The 19,412-nt window shown below is 43.2% G+C and overlaps 1 protein-coding gene across 1 annotated transcript; it reads left to right on the forward strand.

Moving 5' to 3' along the window:
* Positions 1–21: 21 nt before the first annotated feature.
* SUN3 (Sad1 and UNC84 domain containing 3) lies at positions 22–19,270 on the forward strand. Its single transcript, XM_083583929.1, has 13 exons — positions 22–151; positions 4,339–4,479; positions 5,279–5,376; positions 6,385–6,475; positions 9,234–9,289; positions 11,384–11,472; positions 15,011–15,039; positions 15,705–15,876; positions 16,350–16,434; positions 16,923–17,038; positions 17,966–18,133; positions 18,665–18,757; positions 19,031–19,270. Exons 2-13 carry the CDS (start codon positions 4,364–4,366, stop codon positions 19,145–19,147), a joined length of 1,230 nt encoding a protein of 409 aa, XP_083440055.1. The 5' UTR covers positions 22–151; positions 4,339–4,363; the 3' UTR covers positions 19,148–19,270.
* The last annotated feature ends 142 nt before the right edge of the window (positions 19,271–19,412 follow it).

Below are 19,412 nucleotides of genomic sequence, written 5' to 3' on the forward strand. Positions count from 1 at the left end.
AACGGCGGCTTCGCGCGCCCCGGGAGCGGGAGGCCGAGCGGGGGAGGGAGGCGAGGAGGCCGGGAGAGAGAGCGAGGGAGCGAGCGAGGGGTCTCGCCGGCGCCCCACGGAGGGCCACCCCCAGCGGCAGGGGGCTTCCTCAGCCGGCGAGGTGAGCCGCCCGCCCGCCCGCCCGCCTCAAAGCGGGTTACAAAAGGGCGAAGCCCTGGAGTCGAGAGAAGTGAAAGCCCTGAGGCAGATGGAGGTCACCTCAGCTCCCTTCGCCTCTGAGGCGGCTTGTCCGAACAGGAACGCGTTACCCCGAGGGTGTACCTGGATTGACACGTGCACAGCCAGCACTCGTGTGTGTCCCCAGATACACACGGCTGAGAGGCGATCTTAATCTTGTCCCCACGAGAAGCTCTCCCACCAAGAAAGCTCGGCTTGTTCTATGAAACAGGAGGGACACAGCGCTGGCACCACACCCAGGGGGCACCCACCACATGCTTGCTGTGGGCGCCCTGGCCTCGGCCACCTCTGCGCAGGCCCCAGCCGCTGTGGGGCACCCCTGAGTGGCACCTCAGGTTAAGAACTTAATTTGTTCTGGAGGTCTGTTCTTAACCTGAAACTGTTCTTAACCTGAGGTACCACTTTAGCTAATGGGGCCTCCCGTTGCTGCCGCACCGCTGGAGCACCATTTCTGTTCTCATCCTGAAGCAAGGTTCTTAACCCGAAGTACAGTGGTACCTCAGGTTACATACTCCACTAACCCAGAAATAGTACCTCGGGTTAACTAAAGTGGTACCTCAGGTTAAGAGCAGTTTCAAGTTAAGAATGGACCTCCAGAACAAATTAAGTTCTTAACCCGAGGTACCACTTCTGGGTTAGCAGAGACTGTAACCTGAAGCGTCTGTAACCCAAGGTACCACTGTACAGTGGTACCTCGGGTTAAGTACTTAATTTGTTCCGGAGGTCTGTTCTTAACCTGAAACTGTTCTTAACCTGAAGCACCACTTTAGCTAATGGGGCCTCCTGCCGCGCCACCGGAACACGATTTCTGTTCTTAACCTGAAGCAAAGTTCTTAACCCAAGGTACTATTTCTGGGTTAGCGGAGTCTGTAACCTGAACCTTCTGTAACCTGAAACGTATGTAACCCGAGGTACCACTGTATATAAAAATGCTGCTTTAGATAGCAAAGCTACAGTCTAAGCAAGTAGAAAATTCTACAATACATTAAATAAAGAGAAAACATTTCCCTAACTATTATTTCTAAAGGCCTCCAGAAGCATGGGCATGACAGTTTTGCCATAAACCCCCACTAGAAGTGGATATAGGAGGGGGAAGGAAAGTATACCTGTCCTTAAAGCAAAGCAGAAGTGAGCCCTGGGCAGTGCTGGGTCCAGAGCTCACTAGCCTTTGAATCCAATGTTTTTCTACATTTTCGCTAAGGCATGCAGTGGAGAGGGGAGCTGGCTGTGAAATGAGTGATTCCTATAATTTATATAATTCCTTTCAGAATAGTGGGAAATGGTTAAATCTGGCCATCCTGGTTGCTGAACAAACAAGTGAAAGGTTTTGATAATGAGCAGTTATTTGAGGGGCATCTGTCTGCCATCTGCATTTAAATCACCTTAGCATCTTCTGGAGGAGCTGAGTATCCTGTACTTGACAACTCAATTTGCATGTGGAAACTCAGATTATTATTCAGGGGTGAAACTAGGCTTTCTGTCACCCTGTCAAAGACCCTGTTTGGCAACCCTCCGCTGCACACGTTTGCATTCACACCCAGCCACACCCTCAACACATTTGTTCATAAAGGACATAAAAAGTAGGCAATATATTATTTGAATACAAAGGAATTCTAGGAAGTATTATGACTGTATGACCAAAGGGAAAATGAACATCCCTTCCAGTAAAAGTATATTGTTTGTTCAAAGTAGAACTTCCATGTGCAGCAATTGTCTATCTGAGGTCAGGTTTTGAACTGGATTTATTTGGTTACAGGATCATTAAAAGGCTGCATTTCCATAAGATCAACCAAGACCAAGTCTGGTTTCCTTAAATATATCTATTGGTCTCTTTGAGGCTTTTTGCGACCCCTCTTCTTGGTTCTGTACAAATCCTTTCAAGGAGTTTTGATATGTAAAACTTCAACAGGATTCCTTTAAATTTACTTTTGTTTGATTACTTCTTTCAGGAAATTATACTTTTGTTGTAATTTTAGGTCCAGCTTAAGGTGAAGAAATGCTCTAATTTCAAGTAGAAAGTGCCCCTCCAATAATAGTAATCATATTGGTTGCCCTCGCCACTTTCTCTCCCTCCCTGAAAGTGAGGGGGGGTGACCTAGCAGTGCCTTCTATAGCAATGTACAGCTCTCTGGTCCTTAACCCCTCCATTTACTAACTAGCATAGATATGCAGGGGTAGATTTGACTACAAAAACTACCACACAAGATACAAGATACACATAAGTGGTACCTTGGTTTAAGAACAGCTTAGTTCATGAACAACTTGGATTAAGAACGCCGCAAACCCTCAAGTAGATGTTTTGGTTTGTGAACTTTGCATTGGAAGCAGAACATGTTTCACTTCCTGTTGAGTGTAAATTGAGTCCCCCGCTGCTATGGGAAAGCACGCCTTGGTTTAAGAACGGACTTCTGGAACGGATTAAGTTCATAAACCAAGGGACCACTGTATATACAACCTGAGCCTACAATGGGTTCAAAGCATTAACACCTCAGAAGGTCTTGCTTCTTCCCATAATCACAGCCTTGGGTTGAAGCCAAAATAAGGCATGGCTCTGACCCCCAACTTCTGCCTGCTAGCCCAGCTCTCTCACACCCCACTCTAACTCTTTCTCGTCACCAGCCAAGTGAGGGAGAGGAACCCACCCATTTGCTCTCCAGCACAAAGCCGCTTCCTTTGTTATACTAACGACCATGCTTAGGCCCCAAGAAGCTGGCCTGGCTACCCCAGAAATTAGAAGGGACTCGGGCATCATAATGACCATAGCAGTTTCAAAGATAATGCCTAAATAATGGCATGTTTGATATGTTTTTCATTCACACTGATATAAGTAAAAAAAACCTCCTTTTCCCTTGGGGTACCCAAGAGCCCATATAGAGTCCTCTTTATAGGTTCCCTATTGGTAGGAGAAAATAACAGAGGCCAACCAGAGAATATTGAGAAGCAAGGCAGCTAGTAAGCCTGATCTTTATTAAAGCTGTTGCAACAGGGTGCTCCCCACACACACACACGAGGGGGGGGAGACCTTGAGCACAAGCGTGCAAGCCCTTATAGACTTTTAAAATTGCCCACCTTCAAACTCTGGACCACCCCCAGAAGCATCATACATACACCACAGAAGGGGTGGTCTAAAACAGAATCCTGAGTGTGTTGTTTATCTCCTGTCTGGCAAGTTACTTGATTGCATTATCTGGGTTTTGGCCACTCTTTTGTTATTAAAGTAAAGGTAAAGGTACCCCTGACCGTCAGGTCCAGTCGCGGACGACTTTGGGGTTGTGGCGCTCATCTTGCTTTATAGGCCGAGGGAGCCGGCATTTGTCCGCAGACAGCTTCCAGGTCATGTGGCCAGCATGTCTAAGCCGCTTCTGGCAAACCAGAGCAGCACCGTTTACCTTCCCGCCTGGAGCGGTACCTATTTATCTACTTGCACTTGACGTGCTTTTGAACTGCTAGGTTGGCAGGAGCAGGGACCGAACAACGGGAGCTCACCCTGTCGCGGGGATTCAAACCGCCGACCTTCTGATTGGCAAGCCCTAGAACCTAGGTCACAGGCTCACACCCTGTTCATACCTTGAATGTGCCCTTAAGACAGGATTTGTGAGGACAGGATTTGTAAGGAAAGAGACAATGGGGAGGTTTTCCACTTTGACCTTGCAGAGAAATATTTGAGGTCAATTTATTCAGGACCTTTTCTGTGGTGTTTCAGACATGTGGTTTATATATACAGTTATGAACATTTCACCCACATTTAAAATGGCGCATTGTTAGCTGTTTTAGGTCAGTACTGTATACGCTGCAATTAGGGACACAGGTGGTGCTGTAGTCTAAACCACAGAACCTAGGGCTTGCCGATCAGAAGGTCGGCGGTTCAAATCCCCGTGACGGTGTTTCTGTGTGCTGCTCTGGTTCGCCAGAAGTGGCTTAGTCATGCCGGCCACATGACCCGGAAGCTGTCTGCGGACAAATATCGGCTTCCTCGGCCAGTAAAGCAAGATGAGCGCCGCAACCCCAGATTCGTCCACGACTGGACTTAACGGTCAGGGGTACCTTTACCTTTATGCTGCAATTCTTTTTAGTTCTCTTTTATATATTTCCTTATTCATATTATTTTAGCATCAAGGAATAAGCGCATAAAAATATGTACAGAATCCCAAAGAGCTCAGGGAGTATCTATTCAGCAGAAGACTCTAATGAAGCAAACAATGGCTGTAACAATGACACCTCAGACTCTGACACCCAACAACTTTTGGAGAGGTATGCATGCTTCTGAATATTAACTAATTTATTTCAGTGTTCAAGAAACATACAATATGACAGATGTGGTGAAATGTTCTCTCTTTATTCTTCCCAAATAGCTGTCCAGCTGTAGTAGCTTGGGGCTGGGGATTGCATGGCACAGACATTACTTTGTATGTCATGTTATTTAAGGATATTAAATCTATTACATGTATTTACTTATATATATTTAATTAAATATTTTAAATAACGTTAACTATAACACAAACACTTTAATTTACAATATGGAAATTTAATTCAGTGTGTGGCTTTCATGTTCTTGTGTCTGAGAGGTTGCACCACCCTGCTATAGATAGTGGATAAAAAACTTGTTTTCCTTTCTAATTATTTATTTATATTTCTTATAATGTCTGTGTTAGCATCCAAGATGCCATGAAACAATGTAGAAATATCAAAAGCAATACATAGGTAAAGACAGGTAAAATTAGTCCAATAAAACAGAACTTAGAATTCATAATTTAGAAGCTGGGGTCATTAAATGAAGCTCATTCAGGTTCAGGACAGACGAAATTGTGACCTGTAGATTAAATGGATTTTAAAAAGAACGGAATAAGCTTAGCCTTTCAGGGATGTACCAGCCATAGCAGCTAAATTAATCTGTGTGTATAGAAGCAGTGTATTCTGAACAGCAGGTGCTGAGGATGAACATCACCTTCATGCCCTGCTTATGTTCTTCCAGAAGCATCGGAACACAAGACTTTTGGTCAAATCCACCTGGGCATTTCTTGAGCTCTTAACACTTTTTTTCATTTTGTAGTTTGTCCCAAGGAAAAAAATCACCTTGCAGCTGCACCAACAGCCACCCTCTCTTCTCTCATAAAGGGAAAAATGTTCAGTGTCCATGCCCACCCAAGAGTAAGTTCAATTGTAGTTATTACTCACTTATAAGGGGGCTTTTGCATTTTTTATGGTTTGTGAACCCAGATGCTGAACCAACATGTTGACAAGATTTCCTTCACTATTTCACATCCTTCAGTCCTGTGTAACAAACAAAAAATACCAAACATAATAAGAAAAAAATGATTCAAAATGGTCAGGTTGACTAAATTAAAGTAGTTTATCCCTTGAAACAGTGTTCCTTTTTGCTCTTATCCTTTTATTTCGAAATAATATTTTTGGAAGCTCAAGAGCTCATTTTGTGACTCTGTTCTAAAGTCATATTGGGCCACTACAATTACCTATTTTCTTGTTTTATCCAAATTTACTGCCTATTTTCATAATGCTATGGGTTTGCAGCGTTTCTGTGGGGGAGTTGGTTGACATAAACTTTCATTTCTTTTCTGGTGTCTAAAGAGTTTAATCTTGGGTTTTGTTTTGTTTTTCAAATCTTGATTAATGAGGCTAATAAACATTAGTTCAAACAGCTTGTCAATACAATAGCATGATTGAAAATGGAGAACATTTCTTTTGAAATAATTGCATTGAGGTTACATACTGAAGAATGGATCTGTGTTGGATAAGGACAATAAATACAATTAGAATTTCACAGAAATAAGAGATTCTTCAGCTGTGGAAAAAATTACATTTCTCATGCTTGGCTCCGGTTATAGGTTAGCTTTGCTATATCTTTTCAATTTATAAAAAACAAATTGTAAAGTATGTTCCAGTAATTTTCATTAGTATGTCTGTAATATAAGGTGTGATCTCCTGAAAGTTAGGCACATTCAATTCCTATTGATTTCAATATACCCCCTCCCCATTTTCCTGGAAAACTGCCAGCAAGTATGGTCTTAACAAATTAACTGCATCTGCTGAATAAATATGACCAATACAGCAAACATTAAATTGCATAGCATGAGCTTTGTAAAGTCATTCTAACGATATGTTGCATTGTTTAATTGTCCTCTTGTGTGTATTTTCCAGAAAGTTTCACTAGACTCATCTGTAATTTGATAGGGCTGAGCCTAATAACTCCATTTTGCTTAGTGAAAAGAGTCTGCATCACTTTATCAAGGTAAATATGAGGGGCGGGAAGGTTTTCTGAAACTGAAAAAAGGCTGCAATCCTAACCCCATTTTCCTAGGAGTAAGCCCCACTGAATTTAATACGACTTATTTCTAATGGTTAGAATTGCACTGTAACACAGTACTTTCCCATGTTTTTAAGCAAGACCCACAAGTAAACCTACTCATCCTTTCAAGACCCACTAGTAAACTAACTCCACTTCCTTCACACCTGGGCCAGCGCAGATGCTGCCTCTGCTCCCGCCCGCTGCCTGAGATGACTGGAGATCGCCCAGTGAAGAATACACATCCCTTATTGTGCGGACCACCCAGGAATATTTAGGGACCCACATTGTGAGGTGTAACATAACATAATAACTGGAGTAACAAATTATGGTACAGCCTACAGTCAAATTTGATGTGATGTTAATCATGTGGTTCCCCCACCCCTTTCATTACCACATTACATTACTGAAGATGCTTATCAGGATCAGGAGGGTTGCAGGAGCAGGAGAGGCTTCAACCCTTTACCACAGTCGTGATCCAGATTAGGGCCCCTATGGCTTCTGTTGCATTGGAAGGAAAAATCACGTTCTTTGTAACAAGTGGAATCCCTTCTGAGGCATGCAAAATATTTTGCCATGTGTTAGCACCATGCCGCTGTGCCATTTTTGTACTTTGCAAGGTATTAATATTGGTGATACATTGTACTGCACTGATATACCAGTACAAAGGGGGACTGACAAAGGAGTAAGCAATACCTGGTTCCTCAGTTTGAGTCCTCCACCTGCACAGAGATATTCACAATGATGCATGCTTATTCTTATTTATTGAATTTACCGTATATACTACCCTATATAAGGAGGTCTCATGGCAGTTCACAGAAAAGAGCAACATAAAAACCACAGTATATATAATCAAAATAAAAACAACAACCCAATAACACCCCCCCCCCCCACACACACACACCAAAAAAGAACCACAATTTAAAAGAGCATCGGATGTCAATCAGATCAACCAAAGGCCTGGTTAAAAAGAAACGTTTTTGCCAGGCACCTCAAGGTGTACAATGAAGGCACCAAGTGAACTTCCCTGGGGAGAGCATTCCACAACGGGAGCCACTGCAGAGAAGGCCCGTTCTCGTGTTGCCACCCTCCGGACCTCTTGAGGAGGAGGCACATGAAGAAGGGCCTCAGAAGATGATCTCAGGGTTCAGGTAGGTTCATATGGAAGCAGGCAGTCCTTGAGGTATTGTGGTCCTGAGCCGTTTAAGGCTTTATAGGTCAAAACCAGCACTTTGAATTGGGTCTGGAAACTAATTGGTAGCCAGTGCAGTTGGACCAGGATCAGTGTAAGATGCTCAAACCATCTTCCTCTGGTGAGCAACCTGGCCACCAAATTTATGCACCATCTGAAGTTTCCGAACCGTCTTCAGAAGCAGCCCTACTTATAACGCATTTCAGTAATCTAACCTAGAGGTTACCAGAACATAGACAACAGTAGTTAGGCTGTCCCTGTCCAGATAGGGGCACAGCTGGGCCACCGGCCAAAGCTGATGGAAGGCACTCCGGGCCACTGAGGCCACCTGAGTCTCAAGGATTCAGGAGGACCCCCAAGCTACGAACCTGCTCCTTCAGAGTAAGTGTAACCCCATCAAGAGCAAGTGATCTCCCACCCATCTGGTCTAGGGAACCACCTACTAACAGCACCTCAGTCTTATCTGGATTGAGCTTCCCTTTGTTGGCTCTCATCCAGTCCATGACCAAGGCAAGACACTGGTCCAGCACTTCCACTGCAGATGTAAAGGAGAAACAGAGCTGAGTGTCATCAGCATACTGCTGACAATGTACTCCAAACCTCCGGATAACCCCACCCAGCGGTTTCATATAGAAGTTAAACAACATGGGGGATAGGATTGAGCCCTGCGGAACCCTACATTGAAGGTTCCACGGGGCTGAAAAGCATTCCCCAAGTAACACCGTCTGGGAACAACCACCCAAGTAGGACTGGAACCACCGCAAAGCGATGCCAGGCACCCCTAGTTTGGAGAGTCGCTCCAGATATATGCACTTGTGCAGGCCAATGAATGCTTTTGTGCAGAAACAGGATTCATTCAAAACAGGGGAAATGTGCTCTGCCAATTTCTCCATGAGCTTTTCTAACACTTAATTGGGGTTGTGAAGGAGAAGGCTTTAAAAGGTAAAGGGAACTTCTCCAGGTTGCATCCACTAACTCTATTTCACTATCAAGCCAGATGCCTCTAAACTGTCACTATTTTGCAGGAGATTGAAAGTGCATACCAGGAAATTTAGATTTGAACAGTTAAAGCACTGTCTCCTGTCTCCACATGTTCACTTTTTTAAAAAGAAGCAGGAAAGTGGTGAGGAAATACATTGACAAGTGTAGAATGAACAAAGGATAAATGGAAATGTAAAAACACCCCACCAGAAAATCAGGATGAATGTTCATTGTTGTATAACCTCCCTGCAAACAAATCAAAATGAAAGCTCAATAAAGACAGGATGAGTAAGATTTGTTCAAGCAAATCGGAGTGAATGCTTAAAAAATCTGGAGGAGCCATCTTATTGAAATTAGAACCAGATTATTGTACAGTATACCTGAAATCAGTAAACAGCATCAAGCCCATAATAGAACCAACAGTCTGGGCTTTCTGTGGTGTCTAAGTTGGAGTAGCTAACTTAGTTGTTTGTTCAAAGTTTTATATGACTAGAATGTAATGCTAGAATAATTCTCTTTGTTGTTTTGCAGGGCGAGCTCTGCTCAGAAAGTTGTGTCATGGGTGACCCTGTTCCTACTGTTTTTTGGTGCGCTTCTTCCTACGGGGCTAAGTATACACTGAGTATGCACTGGTGTACATTATGGCTAGCTATGTTTACAAGGACATAAGATTCACATAATTCAGTGGAACTTACTGTACTAGCCTATGCTGGACGTGGATGGCACTGTGGTCTAAACCACTGAGCCTCTTGGGCTTGCCGATCGGAAGGTTGGTGGTTCCAATCCCCACGATGGAGTGAGCTCCCGTTGCTCTGGCCTAGCTTTTGCCAACCTAGCAATTCGAAAGCATGCCAGTGCAAGTAGATAAATAGGTATCGCAGCAGCGGGAAGGTAAATGGCATTTCCATGTGCTCTGGGTTCCGTCACAGTATTCCATTGGGCCAGAAATGGTTTAGTCCTGCTGGCCACATGACCTGGAAAGCTGTCTGGACAAACGCCAACTCCTTCAGCCTGAAAGCGAGATGAGCGCCGCAACCCCATAGTCGCCTTTGACTGGACTTAACCATCCTGGGGTCCTTTACCTTTACCTTTCACTAGCCTATGCACGTCTGTTCGCAAATAACTCCCAGTGGGGCTTGCTCACTATGAAGTGTGTTTAGGATTGCAGTTTTGTCAGCATGCTGAGGATAGTAACCTTAAATTGTTGGGCACATAGAGGACTTTGGTTACTTTGGTTACCTGTCCTTCTATGTACTAGCTATTACTCATGTGATTTAATAACATGTTTTATAGAGCAGGGAATGGAAAGTTGGAGTTACTGTAAAGTGTCTTTCTGGTCAGCATAGAATGGCACATACATGAATGAATTACGATAACTCATCTTCTAGAGGCAGGCTAATTTTTTTAAAAAATAAAAAATTGCTAAGACCAGCCAGAATGGGAGGTGACCTTCCTGTAACCGCCAGATATGAGCAAAGCTGCTAGCGGCAGGTAGAGGAGAGCAGAGTTGTCATGGGGAGCCCTGTCTGACCTTTCCAGAGTACTGTGCAAATGCAGATTGAGAGAAGCTGCCCCCTAATCCTAGGTTTGACCTAGGTGGGGTGCGTACAAGGTGGAGCTGACAGGAACAGGATGTAAACCAGTTTTCATCTGCTACTCCATGTGGGAGGAGAACCTAAGCCACAACCCACTGGAACATCTTCCTGCCGGAAGCTGCTTCTGCAGAAGCACATTTGTCCACTTAAGCGAAGGTGGACAGGTGAGCCCAGGTGATTGCCCTGCATATAGATTCTAGCAGGGTGCAGGTGTGTAAAGCTGTGGTGGTGATTCCACACACTAAGTGATATTGATGCCTGATGGAGGACTCTGGGCTTTTGCCTGGTATGCAAGCATGATTCAGGCCCTGCCTGACCTGCTGATAGTGTCAAGGTACTTTCCTACTCAGGGACCCCTGTTTGAAGGAGGCAGACAAGGATTCTGATTTTCTTAAGGGCTCTGTGTAAGTCAGGTACACCCTGAGGCCCCGCCTGATGTCCAGTGTATGCCATTTCCTTCCCTCATGGTGAATTGGGTGGAAAACAATTTGGGTGACATGATGGCCTTATTCTTATGAAAGGAAAAGTCTTCTTTTGTTAAGAAGTTGAGTTATGGTGCAAGGCTACCCTGAGTAGCATGTGCAGATAGCAACTGGCTTAAGAGCCCCCTTTGGCTCCCTGGCTACGCAAAGGGATTTGAACTGTATTCTCCACAGTCCTGACCCAGTACTCAGTCTAGTTACCTTAACTCTGGTTTCCGCTAGTGCTGATGAGAGAGCCTTTGTTCTTGCTTGGCTTCTGCATTCTTAGCCCCTGCACCAGCTCCAAGTGTTTTACTTGGGAACACAATGTGTGAAATAAAAGAAGCAGGTAAAGCCATGTTATGGGTTAACCTGCCCACGTAGCAGCGCTTTTTTCAGGAGGTACTCAGGGTATGCAGTACCACCATCTCTTTTTGTTGTTGTTAAAAAATGTGGCACTTACTGTAACAACTTCATGGTTAGTGCTGGCACCTATTTTTCTAGAAAAAAATCACCGCCATGTAGGATGACATACTGAGATTGTTGCCATGTTTAATCTGCTGAGAAGGAAGAGAATAATCAATCTTGTTAATACAAAGAGGGTTTTTATTACTATTATTAATAGGTGCTACCTACATGGGACTATTTGATGGAAATAAATTTCAGATTTTTGGAGAAGAATGGAGGGACTTCTCTATTTGTGATCTCATCCAGGTGATTTTTTGTTTTGCTTTGTTACAACAATCTCCCTAGGTAAAATCTGAGAAATTGTAGAGCACAAATTATGTTTATGCATTATCTCATTTCAATTTGCAGCCAGAACAAATGCTATCCTTGAAGGTTTCACAGATAGAATATTTTATGATCTCTTTTGTGTTGAGAGTAGGATTACACCTTTTTCTAATCCTGCATCTGTTTCATAGAACCATAAAACTATAGAGTTGGAAGGGACCCCAAAGTTATCGAGTCCAACCCCCGGCTATGCAACTAAAGCATCTAGCATCCCTAAGCCAGTGAAGCAGGGCTTTTTTTCCAGCCGGAGCTCACTAGAGCTCAACTCTGGCACCTCTCAGGTGGGTGCCATTGCCGTTCTAAGAGAACAAGGGAAAAGTTCATGGTGAGCTCCAGCACCTCTTCCTTTCGAAAAATAGCACTGCAGTGAAGCTTTTTCTGACTTCATGCCAGGGACAGCTTATCAGCTTATGTCAGTTTAAATGCATAAGAGCAGGGCCAGTAGAAAAGGTGGCGACCCTAATTTTGGCAAAACCAAAGATTTCCAGCTTGGCTAATATTAGGGAGTCTCATCCTCAGAGCACCTTACCTTTGTGAGCATTCAGTGATGCTTCCATTAGCTTTTTTGTGATCAGGTTTGTACTGGCAAGATCCCTGCACTAAAGGCAGATTATAGGTCAGCTGCAGAACCTTCTGATTTTGAACTTTGAGGAAATACCTTAGTAAGGGGGTGAATGCAATGAGGACTATCTCCACGGCAGTGGCATGCGGTCAGTGGACTAGGGGGACTAGCCTAGTCCACTAAATGTTCCTGGTAAATTAGAGTATTAAAGTATTAAAGCCTTGTGCCTCCTTCCTAAAGCCCGGGAAGCTTCTGCCCAGCTTAGGTAGGGAGTAGGGCTGGGCGATACCTGGTTTTCAACATTACGATATATAACCAGTTAAACATTGTGATATTTCAGTATATCACGATATCTAAAATAAGGCTGGAGCTATGTAGAGGTGAATATGGTCCTGGCAACTGCTATTACTTATGGGTCTAACTCTAAAACTGATAAAATTTTACTTAACATACTGTTACAACTGTTATGTTATAGTACTACTGTACCAATAATAGTACATTTTCTCTAAAATTAAAGCTGTGGAAGTAATTAGTAGCATAGATACCAAAGGTTCCCTAAAAATTTTATTACATTACTAAACAAGAAAAAAGAAAATTCAGTGTCACACTTTTAGATACTCAAATATAATTCACTATCGAGTCTTAGTTGAATGTATACATCGCACAACACCAGTTATTTGATAGTTTGTTAATTTTCTTTTCTAAATGAGGCCAAAATAGAAAGAATGGAATGGATAAAATTTAACAGAACAAAATATAAACAAAATTTATATTCTAATTGTCAGGAAAATTTGCATTTCTTTTATAAACCAGGTCAAACTGGAAAGCATGGATAAAATTTTACAGAACAAAATTATTAAGTGAATTTTTTGTTGTTGTTTTTTTGCAAGTGAAATTTGCATTTTGGTGTTCTGTGGCAGTAGTGATGCCCTTTGTATTTGAAGAACATTGCCAGCCAAGATGAACAGATTTCAGATTGCACACTTGTTCTTGGGATAGCCAAAAACTTATTTGCAAGCTCCTTCAACATTGGGAAGGATGCCTAATGCGCCTTCCACCCCATCCGAGGGCATTCGTCAATGTCCACTCTTGGCATAGCCATCTAGGAGAAAATGGGCAGCATAAGGGGGGGGACCCAGAAGAGGCTCAAACACAAAGCGGGGGGGGGGGGTTCCTTTTACTCTGAAGCAACTTGCAAGCCAACAAGCATCTCAAGAGCATATTTGCCTCCTGTTTGCATCAGGGGAGGGGAGAGCTGAAGACTGGCAGAGTTAACTTGGGGCTGGCAGCGTGGGCTGCTTCTGCCCCAAAGAAAGGCACACACAACAAACACTGAGTGTTTCCCCCCTTTTATTCTGAAGAAACATCCAAAAACACACACACACACACACACACACACAGAGAGAGAGAGAGAGAGAGAGAGAGAAGCAGGGAAGGCGAATTGGGGCTCATTAACAGAGCAAGGAAGGGAGAGAGAGACTGAGCTCAAGCAACCTGGGGCTCCCGCAGCCTCTGCGCAGCCCTGGCCTGGCTCCGAAAGAAGCATCGCTGGGGGAGTCAGGGAGACACCATCCCACCCCCCAAGCAGGGCAGTTTTAACAAGGGGGCAGCTGCAGCTTACAGAAAACGAAGTGAGAACTGTTGGCTGGGTTAATAAAAAACGCCGTGCTTTTAGCCCGGCTGGTGGCTGCGCCCCCCACCCCGCCATCGGGAGGGGGGCAGACACCCGGACACACAGGCAGGTGGAGGGGGGTGGCAGAAGAGGGCCAAATGCCAAAGGAAGGGGTAGTAAAAGGGGCTCCCGAAGTCTGAAGCTGCCGGCTTGAAGCCAACTCCCAGCCTGGCGCCCTGAAGCAGGAGCCTGGCGGGAAGAAGTCGCTGCTTGCCGGCTGGCTGGCTGGCCGGCCAGGCAGGGAGGCGGAGAGCTAACCGGTTCTCAAAGCTCTGCTGGGCGATATTTCACTCAGCCGGCTGCAGTCATTCGTAGCAATTTCTTGCTGCTGCGGGAGGCAGGGAAGAGCTGGCCGAGGTGGAGTTAGCACCCACAGGAAGAAGCATCAGCTTCCTGGTTTTTCCAGTATTGTGATTTTTTAATACCACAAAAAACATGATATGCGATAAATTGCAAGCAGATTTTTTTAAAAAACACGATTATCACAATTTGATCTAAAACCTGGTATGGGATGATATAGCACAGCCCTCCTGGGGAGGCATGATGCTCCAAGGAGGTCCAAGAGCCCTTCTGCATCCTGTCAGAGGCCTGGCGCCTCCTTCCCAAAGCCCAGGAAGCTTCTGCCCAGCTTAGGGAAGGAGGTGCGAGGCTCAGGCACGCCTGCGATGCTGCCCCCCATCACCCTTGCAAGCTGGTGCCTCTGTCACCCTACAAAAAATTTCACCGCACACCACTGCTCTAAGCGCCAAACCAGATCAGCTAGATTAATTCAGTTAGCATATTGTTTAGTATGGCCCAGCATTTTTTCCTACACCAAGATTTTCTGGCATGGGCTACTTAGATCTGACCCTACCCAAAAGCCACTGGGTGTTTTGTCTTTGGCATCAGTGGCTGAATTATTTAAAAATGGGGGGGCGGTAATTAAAACATCCAATTTAAACATGTTTACTCAGAATAAGAGTTAGTTTGCTTATATTCCACTTAGAACTGCTTACCCCTCCAAAGGATTGTTTACCTTCACTTAACCTCAACAAAGCTACTGCATTAGTTGCTTCAAGAGCATTCGCTGGGACCCAAATGTGCATAGGATACTGGTGTAATCAGAAGCATGAGACTCTTATTTCCATTATTTTACTTTCTTGCCTTTGTGGAATGATCTCTTTGGTGTAAGCTTGTTTCTAATTAAACTTGCTTCTCCCCCCCCCTTTTTTTATATATATATACAGGGTGAAACACAAGATCTGAGATCCCTAATGTAAGAACAAGTTTAAAATAATTTATGTAAATATTTGGCAAGTGCCTGTACCTTCCTTCCTTGTCCATCTGACACACCTTCCCCCTCTCTCCTGGCTCCCACCCAGGGCCTAAACAAACTCACAGCTCACCCACAAAAGTCTCACAAAGATTGTGAGACTGCTCTCAGGCTGCCCACAGCTGTGTCCCATTTAGTCAACTGCACTCCCCATACCCAGGTCTGAAGGCACTTGGTAAGAGGATATATTAATTATATTTTAATGGGGGGGGGGGGCTAACAACGAAAGAATGGCTGGTGCTGGTTTTAAAAACATGGGGCTAGCACATAGAGAGCCCTAGTAGCAGAGTATTAAGTCCCATTGTTAGACAGATTAATGAAGCCTAGGAATATTAACTTTTTATTCCATTCAGCTGTATGAAGCAGGTTGATTCCCCATTTCGGCCCTTTTCAATGAAACAGACCACAGGCTGCAAAGTAAGTTTAAAATGCTTTAGTTTCTAGGTCCCAGACATGCATCTTTGCTTATGCAAGAGCAATAAAAGAATGCAGGTAACAATATTCTTAGAATTGCAGCAAAGCAGCCTCAGACACATGCACTCCAGAACATATATGCACAACTAAAGGAACAGTGCTTTGTATTACTTTCCTCCATTATTTTCCCCCAGCAAGGCAAATAACATCTTGGAAAGAAAAGCACTTGAAATTGTACCTCTGAAGGAGCAGGTGAATAAGTTACAATTGCGGCTTCATGATGTGAGATCTGGTATGAAGGACATTGCCCATCATGCTGTCAGTAAAGTACTGGAAGGATATACTAGCAAAGGCATTACAAGATGGGTAAGATGAAGTAATGTGATTTGTAAACAACTGTCAGACTTTTGTATCTATTTTACTCTAATCAGGAACGACCAGCCTACTTGACAACTTTACCATACGTTGGATGCTAACACTATGCCACTCCATTGCACACTGCAGCACATACGCACAACCTTTTGCCTTGTGATTTCTTGGCTTCCATCTCATGAAGCTGAAGAGCAAGCAACATTCCAAGGGAGGGAGGCAAGAGTGTCGGCCTCATTCTACCTATGCTGTAGTCAGGCACAATAACAGAAATGCCAACGACAACCCTTTATTATCTGCACCTTCTAAGGTGCAGGTTGCCTGCCCCGCCCCCAATGATTAATTATAGTTTATGATTTCTGAAAAACTGCGGTCACAATTTAATATTATTCTTCAGGTTGCCCATTGTTTCTTTAAAGTTTTTCTATTGTGGTAATGATAAATGAATTATACCTCTTATCCATTGACAGAGTATTGAAAAGATGCTTAAAAAACTAATGGGAAAGCTGGATGAAGATGACGTCCAAATGCCCGACTATGCCCTCAAATCAGCAGGTATTAGAAACAGTTGTTAAACAAACTTGCCCATGGTATTTTGGACATTTTTTGTTATTCAAACACAGGAGTCTGTCAATATCACCGTGATCATTATGATGTTAGTTCTGGTAAGCAGTTTCCACCAGTAAGATGCTGCAGTATTCTGCCCTTAAATTGGGAGGGCAAGGCCTGCTGACATTTTCCTGATTATTATTATTATGCATTACTAACAGACCGACTGGGGACATAGCCTTTAAAAATTCCTCCCATGCATAAATGCCCTTTTCAGTAGTCTCCCATCTCCACAGAGTGTTTTCCTTCTCTAGACTGTGAGAAAGTGCATTTGTGGACAAACTGCCTCCATTAGCCACTCGCACAGCTAAAAGTAAACACACACATGCACTTTGGCAGAGCCTAGACTCTCTGCATAGTCTTCTGTGACAAGCAATACTACTGTTGTGTGCCTGAAATATCAGAAGTATTATTCTACAACTGTTTAATTTTAGGTGCCAACATTGTTCAGTCCAGAACTACTAGAAGCTACCGCCATGATGGAGGAAAATACTTCTGGATGTCCTTCGTTATGCTTCCTTTTGTGAGGTCTCCAGATGTAATTCTTGAGGTAGAAATCAACTTTCAAGAAAGTATTCATGTTTTCTTATTTTGGATATTTTCTTTCTACACTACTTTTTCACTTATGTAACCATTTTATTCCTTTTCAGTATCTTCTGTCCAAAACCTTTGTCACTGCTTATGCCTGGCAGGCCAATGCTCTTGTAAAATCCTAAGGAGCGTTTCCTAAATTCTCTGGGATTTAGGAATGATTAATTTGAAAATTGCCTCGAGTCACAACTTTTTCAGGGCTCATCTAGCCTTTTAGTGTTCAAAACAGAATACTGTACAGTGTGAGCTATGCAGTTTTGTAGACAAGCAGAGAAATGAGTCATGAGTGCGACAGTAGGGAAGAAAAGGGACAATGGGAGCTATAAGATAAATGTCAGAGCATGAAGTCAAATAAAAGATTGATGGTAAAAGAAAATTAATGGTGGGGTGTTTTCTCTGGATATTTAATTTTTAAAGTCATGCACATATTGAATGCATGTAAATGGGGGGTTCCGTGTACTGCAGAACATTGGGCTAGTGTACAGAAACATAAAAATCCATTTAGAAGCAATATAGAATGACTCAAGCACCATTTAAAGAACTGTATAGGCCTGCTGGTATAAAAAAAAGTATTCAAGAGACATTTGAAAGTCAAATGCAAGGAAGCCCAGTGAATTTCTGCTGCAGGAGTGTTCCACAGCATTGGGGCAGCGATGCTTAATGTCTGACTTTTGACTGTTTGCTGGCTTTTTCAATGGTGTTTCAAATATACATGATTTCACTTAAACACACAGTGCCTTGGAACGTAACCTGAAGTAAATTGCCTGTAATGTCAATTTTAACTACATGGACCAGTTTAAATTCATTTGCTTTGGCTGAATTATAGCACCTATAACCTTAGCCAAATAATATATAACCCATTCAGAATTTCTCTGCTCTCTTGCAGCCCAATTACCACCCTGGAAACTGCTGGTCTTTCCCTGGGAATCAAGGTGAAGCGGTTGTCAGGCTAGCCAAGGAAATTATTCCAAAATCTGTTACAATAGAGCATATTTCTAAGAAGGTCTCCCCAACAGGAGAGATTTCTAGTGCTCCCAAAGACTTTGCCATTTATGTAAGTGTAATATTCCAGTTTTCTGATTTGAGTTAGGGAATGAGTATTTTTCAAAGCAAATTATGAAATTATTATAACATGCAACTTGGATTTTTTCTCTTTAACATTTCTCTATAACATTTAAACAGTAGTATTTTTAATTGTATTGATAACTTAAAGAAATTAGCTGAAATAATTTCCCAATGCTTTGAACATCTTATGTGCATGCAGCTACAGTTCAGGGATCCTGAACATTCTTGCTAACCCATTAACAGCAGAAGCATATGTATCAAAAGTAAATCCTAGATCTACTTACCTGGGCGTTGGTAGGCCTTACTTCTGAGTAAACATGCTGTAAATGGTTTGTGCCAGTTATGGGGAACTTTTGGCCCTCCAGATGTTGCTGCTTTACAAATCACATCAGCCCTAGCAAGTGTGGCCAATATGTGGGCTGCTAGCTAGCATAGTTGTCATTGGAAACTGTGCATTTGTTTTCTGATCTAACCTATTTCTTGAGTGCTGATGATATGCTTTTTACTGTTCCCCCTCAAGGGACTAAAAGAGGAAAAGGAGGAGCAGGGAACTTTCCTAGGCCAGTTTCTTTATGACACTGAAGGAGATTTAATCCAAACATTCCAACTGAAGGTATGTTGAATATGACGGGAAATCGCCACAAAATTCTAATAAATGCAGTTGTTAGCTAGTTGGGTAATTAATACTCTTGGCCCATGTGATCTGTGTGTCTTTATGATCACCAATACCTTGTGGGTAAAAGTCAGAAAAACAGAAGTCTGTTTCTGGAAGTCTGGCTATATGATTATCTTATATTTTATGTCAGGGAAAACTTAACTGATGGATAATTTCATTCAGCTGCACCAATAGGGCAAGAATTAATGTGCTTACTTTCTTTACTTTCAGAATGAATCGTCTGAATCTATGAGTTATGTGAAACTGACAGTGCTGAGCAATTGGGGCCACCCGAACTACACCTGCATTTACCGCTTCAGGGTGCATGGAAATCTGCAGTACATCTAGATGCTCTGCGAAGGGAGCCGGCTCGCTGGTGCAGAAATAAAGCCAAAGCCTCACAGTGCTGAACTGAAGAGAATTTGCTGTGCTGCTTTTTCAGTTATAAAAGAAATATGCAACAACAGTTAACAGCTTGTGGAAAGTTGCTTTATTTGTCACTTTCTTAACTGCATAGAAAATGCATAGCTGAATTTTAAGATATTTAGGGAACACAAATTGGGAAGGGGGTGGAGATGTCCTCCATAGGATGGGTTTTCTTTTTAGGCTTTTC

Source organism: Podarcis filfolensis, assembly GCF_964270895.1.
Source record: "Podarcis filfolensis genome assembly, chromosome: 13".
Classification (NCBI taxonomy): Eukaryota; Metazoa; Chordata; class Lepidosauria; order Squamata; family Lacertidae; genus Podarcis; species Podarcis filfolensis.

Excerpts from the sequence above, each read along its gene's own strand:
- SUN3 (XM_083583929.1), top strand. The coding sequence starts at position 4,364 with ATGTACAGAATCCCAAAGAGCTCAGGGAGTATCTATTCAGCAGAAGAC. Across the intron at positions 15,040-15,704 it reads CAAGATCTGAGATCCCTAAT|CAAGGCAAATAACATCTTGG; the intron begins GTAAGAACAAGT and ends ATTTTCCCCCAG. Across the intron at positions 17,039-17,965 it reads CTCCAGATGTAATTCTTGAG|CCCAATTACCACCCTGGAAA; the intron begins GTAGAAATCAAC and ends GCTCTCTTGCAG.